Genomic DNA, 7,500 nt, shown 5'->3' on the forward strand with positions numbered 1-7,500 from the left:
GAGACATCAACACACCAGTCTTAGAGGCCGAGAGCGAGAGAGAGAGGTTACTTACCAGGGTAAATGGGTTAGCAATGTCATGGCCCTGTCTCTGCAAAAGAAACTGGTTTCTTTGTGCAATAATGCTAATACTATTAGTAAAATTAGAGTCAAGTATCGTAATTACATGCTAACTATTGTGTATATATATTATCTAAAGTAAAAGCAAAATATCTAACTAATATTACGAAGGATAGTAATACTTAATTACTATTTCCCAGGCGGCAAGGGTTTTGAAAAAGCATGATCTCACCAATGGATTTCATTATTCAGATTCCATAAATCCTCACCATTAATACATATATCAAAAAGGCACACACAGAAAGTACATTCACACATGACTAATAAGCCATTACTTAGATGCTGCTTGAGGTAAAAACTTTAATAGAGATGCAATGGTACTTTGTTATCTGATAATCTGAATAGAGGAACCTTTGTAAACACACACGCAAAACACAAATGCTTTATATTCTTAATCACAGACATGTAAGCCCAAACTTATAGATCGGATAACACTTACCAAAGGTGCAGAATCATATTACAACCATACAATTTATACATTTTCATTAAATAAAGTACATTCATGAACACATTTGCATATGTATACACGAACACACAAAGACACTGATCAGTTTCGTAATTCCAAATCATTCCACATACGGGATAATGGACAAACCAGGCACTCATAATGGTGACAATAGTCCGCACTCCCACGCACTCACACTCACACTCACACATGAGAGTCTGCTGGGGAGTCCTGGAGGGTCCCAGCGCCCCCCGGGTTTCCTGATCCATGAGGTGGTTGAGCACCTCCAGCTTCCTCTGCAGCTCCTGCGCCTCCGTCTCCTCCAGTTCTGTAAGAAAACCCATTAAGGGCACGAGGTCATGCCATATACTCATGAAGGAGCGGCGGCGGCGGCGGCGGCGACGGCGGCCACTACAGCACTACGGGGAGGTGGTCTAGCTCTCAACACAAACTTCGCTGGGAAAGGGGGGGGGGGCTTCTCTGGTATATTGAAAATCCGGGGCAAGGGGGGAAGGGTTAATAAGAAAATTATAATAATACTCAAAAATAAACGTTTTTGCGTGCTGTTACAATAAAGTTTTTTTAAATAATAATTTTCATATGAATGAATATAACCAAAAAAAACTTTTTCTCTCTTTTTTTTTACTATAAAATTCTTAGTTGCAGCCATAATTCTTTTTATAGGCGATTCTCTCCATGCCTATAAAATTCATGACAGTGTTGGTGATATCTACTCTAAGTGCATGAATTTTCATACAGGTTCCTCTACAGCCTACTCACTGACCCTTGGTATTACCCTTTTGGTCAGAGCTAAATGTACAATATCGCTTAACAAGTTTTACGACGTGTTCCTAAAGTATATTTCTAACCAGTCTTTGCTCGAGTGTTCTGTCTAGTTGATGATGCAAGTTGAGTACTGAGAAGCAGGACAGAGAAGAGAAAGTGTCAACACTCGAGCAAAGCGGAGTGTCCTTAAGGGGCCTAAGGTTACCTTTCTTCAGCTCTCCTGAACGATTGGTCTCTGTGGCCCCTTTGTCAGGCTTTCCCGAAAGTTTGTCAGACTTTTCATCACATATTGCTTCATCACAAATTTTTGTAGTTTCTCCAAGTTTGAGCTTCTGACTACTTTCCGGAGGTGAGACTTTCTCACCATTAGTAGCAGGTGGCGAAGAAGGTAACTCAGGGCTAGGGGAGCGTCTTAGGTTTAATAACGAGAAAAATCTTGATTTTTCTCTGGGTGGAGAGGTAGCGGATGTGGAGACAAGAGGTGTGGTTGTGGCGGTCGTCAGTGTAGTGGCAGAGGCTTCACTGGTTCTTGAGAAGGAAAATGTGAATCCTGTCGAAGGCGACGAGATGAGGCTGGCTAAGGATGGCGATGATCTGAGCACAGTCGAGGATGCATCTTCCTCGGCAGAAGTTTCAGTATGAGGCAAGTAATCCTTCGTCAGGAAAGAAAATCGTGTGAGTCCAAAGGAAGGCTTTTCAGTGGACTCTTGCCCAGTAGTATCCGGCGGGGAGGTTGACTCACCAATCACAGGGGCGGTCTTCACAGGAGACCTTAGGAAGAACGTGGTGCTTGGGACATCGCCATTCACCTCCGCAGGGTACTCGGGCTCTGCTGAGGGCGAGGTCTTGGGGGACGGCACCTCGTCAGTGGCAGTCGACTTGGAGAAAAAGCCACTTGAGCCAGAGAGAGTTAAATGACTACAGGTAGACAACGAGTCCTCTAAGTTGGGCGATGGTTGTAGTGGATCGAGTCCTTCACTCTCCCTCAACAGTGTTTCCTTCAGGAGTTTGATGTTAAATATCCCTGAGGAAGGCGGAACACTTGGGCTAGACACTTCTGGCGATACTTTAAGTGATATTTCCTTATCTGGAGACGACACTGACAAAGAAGCAAATTTGGTAGTAACAAGCGTAACTTTCGAACTAGGTTGAGATGTTGCATATGTTGAAGAGACACTATTTACAGAGGTCCAGGAAAAGGCCTTCCCATCACTCGTGGGAGACTCGAGTTCCATCGTCTTCCGGGATGACGAAAACATAAATCTATATGAGGATTGAGATTCCTCGTTTTCGCCAAGAGTTTCACATTGCTCATTTCTGACATCGTCACACCTACTGAGAAATCTAGAAATGCTAGTTTCAGCACCTAATTCATCATTGCCAATTCCGGAGTCTACAGTCTCTGAGGCAGCAGAGGTAAGAAGAGAGGATCTGAAAGTCGACATAGAAGACTCTGGGTACTCGTCATCATCTTTTTCTGTGCCAGAGTCGATAGTCTCGAACGTGACAGCATTGAGGAGTTTAGCAGTGGAGAGACTTGGGTGGGCGGTCGGCGGGGAGCCCGTGGAGGAGGAAGGTGGTGAGAGGGAGGAGGAAAGGGCGGTGCCCAAGCCTCCAGCTCCGTCAGTGGAGGCGGAAGCTTGGCCGACCCCCCCTTTGCCACACAGGCCGTTGTGAGGCACGGGGTCCAGAGCTGAGGGAGAGACAACCCACACAGTAAGCCGGAGCCCCATCCACCACCCACATCCAGTAAGTACACCCACTCAATGTACACACTCAACTAAGTGAAACTTGGCAGGGCCACCCTTGAACTTGAACAAACCGCCTGCTTAAAGGCTGAATCCCCTTTATCGAAAGATATATTTCAAGATATTCAGCTCCTCTGCAGAAGGCGTGGGAGACTTCTGACATATATTACTAACTTCATGACTGATTAAAACTCAATTATAGTCATTCTCAGTGCGGATTTTTAAATGCTATTAACTATAAACAATTTGAGTGCCATTAGACTTATCTAAGGGAGGGAGATGACTACTGTCTAACCCAAAGAAAGGAAATGCAGTAGAGATAAGGAAGGAAAGAGACAGCGGGAAGGAGAGGACTGTCTTGAAATACATCCCTGACCAGATGAAGGAACTCTGCATTTGGTAATGTCAGTGCCGTGAAATTAACCAAATAACGTGAAACAACACGAGCTTACCATAATCAGTAATGGTCAAGGAATGTGTTAATTGCTATCACAAGTAACCATTTCCTCCATAATCATCACTTGACTAGGCAAAGGCTAAGACCTTGAATCCAGCTGAGAGACCGGGTCACTGGGCAGCGTCAGGTCGTCATCTGGTCGCCCTGTGCATCGTGTGTGCATCACTCTGATCAGGGACCATCCTACAGACCGCAAGAAGGGTGGAGGGGCCAACTACTACGACTGCCTACCAACTACGGGGATTTAGAGAGGCGAGACAGATAAAGATGAAGAAAGAAAGAAGGAAGGAGACGGAGAGGCCAAGGTGGAGAGAAAGAGTTTGAAAGCAGCTGTGACTCGGCTACACAAAGCAGATCAGCTTCTGAGGTGTAAACATTCACGACGGAGAATGGATCAGTCTGGGGAATTACTCAAAGCGCATCCTGTGATATGTGTGCTTGGGGAGGAAGGTCGCACTAACTGAGTGTACGAAGATGGAAGCCACTGAGATCATTCCGTTCTGGTGTTCTTTTTTGAAAGCTTTTGCCTTGAGGGACGAGTCTGCTACCTAAGGTCACTTAAGGTGGCTGTAACTATTAGTCCGCAAAAGGCTTGTCTCAGAAAGTTATACTGGTTTATTCAGAACACAAACAAAATAATATCATCAATGAAAGTAGCAAATTAACGCAGTATTAGTAATTCTCGATCATATATTTTTACATTGCAGCAAAGAAAAGAAAACAAAAGTGCGACAAATTATCAAAATAAAAGACCAAAGGGGGGACAAAGCAAATCAAAAATCAAAATACATTACCTGAATCTAAGGTGAAACTATTGAAATATTCATATATTAAATGAGGGTGGAACTATTACCAAAAAAGAACAACAGGCACCTTGGAACATGCCTGAGGAACTTGTTCTACTCTAAGGGGAACTAGAATGCCAAGCAGTCAAACAATATGTGGGTAATATTTCTATACGGATGAGAAACAATCGGTTTTGGAATTGTTGCTGGTTTGGGCAATCTTGACACAAGCACAGACATTGACAGTATAATATATGAGGACCATCGTTTTCAAAAATCATTAATATGTTCAGACATTCTTTGAGTTTTAAAAGTAACATTGTAAGAACAGTAAAATTCATAAACAGCATTTTGCGAAGTATATACAAAAAGAGGAATAAATGTTATTAGTCTTACATACTATTACAGACATCTATTTCAAATGCAGCTGCAGTCGGTTTAAATAGCTAAATTAATAAATCAATGAAAAGCAAAAGTCTGAAAACATAATGATTAGTAAAACTATGTCTTCAATATATTTATTAGAAAACAAGAGGGTGGGGAGGGGGTCTGTTGGAGGCGATGACATCAGAACCGCAGGCCTACCACAAGTGATAGAAAAAATGTAATTATATACGAAAAATAGAGGAACATTTCAAGCCACAATGACACAAGAAGCTGAAAAAGGGGAAGAAAAAAGGCATGGGAGTTTATGACGCCCCATGTGTCTGGATGCTTATGACTGGTGGGACTGACTGGTGGCCCTTGGGTTTTTCCTCGGCCGTTTCTTGTACCACTTCTCACTATCTCTGCACGCTAGTGTGTTCAGTATTCATAGTGAAGAGGGGGAGGGGGATGACGTGGGAAGCACAGATTATTAGAGCACTGGGAGGATTAAAAATGGGGCTTTACTGAGAGCATAAAAAGGGGGATTTATAGTTTCCTCTACAATTTTATAAATATTATCCGTGAGTACAGATGCACTGGTTGTTTAACATAAGCATTTTATTATTAACGTAAGAATGCAAGATGTAAAGTTTCTAAGCAAAAACCATTTTTGCTGTGGTAAGGCAATACTTTTGGCAATATTTATTAAGAAACAAGTGGGGAGGGGATTTATCTCTATAAATGTTCTTTTTACGTGTTTACTCATACGAGAGTGTGAGTGTGAGTGTGCGTGTGCGTGTGCGTGTGCGTGTGCGTGTGCGTGTGGGTGTGGTTGCGTGTGCGTGTGCGTGTGCGTGAGCGTGTGCGTGTGTGTGTGAGTGTGCGTGTGAGTGTGCGTGTGAGATTGCATGTGAGTGGCGTGTGTGTCTGTGTGTGAGTGGTGTGTGTGTGAGTGGTGTGTGTGTGTGAGTGATGTGTGTGTGTGAGTGGTGTGTGCGTGTGAGTGATGTGTGCGTGTGAGTGGTGTATGCGTGTGAGTGGTGTGTGTGCATGTGCGTGTATGCGTGCATGTGCGTGTGTGAGCCCGTGTGCGTTTGTGCCCGTACGTGTGCGTTTACGTGTGCATGTGCGTGTGGTATTTGTAAATTGTGTGTCTGTGAGTATCAGGGTATATGCCTATGTGTGTATAAGTGCGCGTTTGGCTGCCAGCATCCGCTCATCACCCAGACGCCAGCAACAGCATCAGTGACAGCATCGTACACAGTCCAGCCCTCGAGGACTCATCAGCATTTTTCTTCGATATTAGCGTCTTATCTTCCCCGAAAGTAACACAGGCTAATCCACAACAATATGCAGTTCTAGGATTAACTGAATATTCAAATACTTTTTATCATTTGACTTGAACAAGTGGTATTTTTGATCAGCTATTTTAATCATTGTTGAGGTGTGATGAGCCAAGAGTAATAATCAAAATTTAATCTTAATTGGATAATGTCTATCTCCAATGGTCTTGCTTCACCCAATTCTCGGCATTTTCTTACTACTTTCTTCATCTTTCCTTATCCCTCCTCCCCTCCCCTCCCCTCCCGTCCCTCAACTAATACAAGATTGACACACATGAAATCACAGTTGCATAATCATGCTCGAAGCTTGAAGACAAAGAAGAAAAAAAAAAGAATTAAGTGCCGAGAGAGATGCAGCGTGAAGATATAAAGAATGATACAGAAGAAAAAGAAATATATATATCGTGAACATGCTTGAGTTTGGAAGTAAGAAGCCATCTGTGCAGTAAACCTCTTTCGTGTACAATAAGCAAAGAATTGAAGCGTCTCTCAGCCCGCTCGCGAAACGCTTTCTTCTTTTTTCCTTGTTTTTAATGCACGAGACAAACCTCTTCTTTCCAAGATAGGGGAGGAGGGTAAGGTAGTTTATCGGTAAGAATGATGTATTTAAGAATAAAAACGGGGGAGAAAAGAGAACAGACAAATAGGCAAAGGACTAGTTAAAGAGATAAGACGCTACAGCAGTAAATGACGAGAGGAGGAGATAATTGATTCAAGAAACAGGACGGTGAAACAAAAGACGAGCGGCGGCGGTTTTGGATCGGAGTACATTGATGAAAAAGGGCGAGCGAGACTATCAAGCTATGCGGGGAGAGGGGGGAGTCCGGGAGGGAGAGTGGGGGGAGAGAAAGAGAGAGATTCTGAGTGGGCGGGGAGAGGGGAGGGAGGGTTAGGCAGAGAGATGGGTTGGACAATTCTACTAGCATCATCATTAATTATCATAATTACCATCGTCATCTACAAAGGGGGAGGGGGTGAGTGAGAAATAGAGTGTGTGTGAGAGACTATCTGGAATCGTTGTGGTGCTCATAAGATTGTTAAAGAAAGAACTGCAAAAACTAGTCATAATCTTCCAGTTTGATGCAGCAGCGTCGCAGATTCGGGCAGGCGTGTACTATGCTAGCGGGTGACGAGCCAGTACTGCCTGGCTGCGTCGAGGTGGGCGAGGGAGTGTCGTAATAGTACAGAGGCTCAGTGCACACATGGCCACTTCCCAGAGAAGGCTAACTTCTGGCCAGAGTAGCGGATGCAGTGTCATCACCCCCACAGCTTGCAACTTTGGCAATACTTCTCATTCCGTACTTTTAGGGGACTAACTTTACATTCACCTTTTTGTGTATACTCATGGGTATGGATATCAATCTTTTGGGCTTGACCACCTGCATCTACAGTTCTCGTGGGGTGTTATTATTATTTTTGTTTGCTTGTTAAGGCTAATAATCATGACAGC

General features: G+C 43.7%; 1 protein-coding gene across 1 annotated transcript in view; it reads right to left on the minus strand.

Moving 5' to 3' along the window:
• Positions 1-7,500, minus strand: part of unc-13 — a gene marked incomplete at its 5' end in the record, with an annotated part of 806,055 nt that overhangs the window by 483,614 nt on the left and 314,941 nt on the right. The window contains 2 exon segments of the mRNA XM_070128168.1: positions 768-893; positions 1,557-3,044. Of these exon segments, the coding sequence (XP_069984269.1) occupies positions 768-893; positions 1,557-3,044 (1,614 nt within the window).

This window comes from Penaeus vannamei, chromosome 12 (genome assembly GCF_042767895.1).
Source record: "Penaeus vannamei isolate JL-2024 chromosome 12, ASM4276789v1, whole genome shotgun sequence".
NCBI classification, from domain to species: Eukaryota; Metazoa; Arthropoda; class Malacostraca; order Decapoda; family Penaeidae; genus Penaeus; species Penaeus vannamei.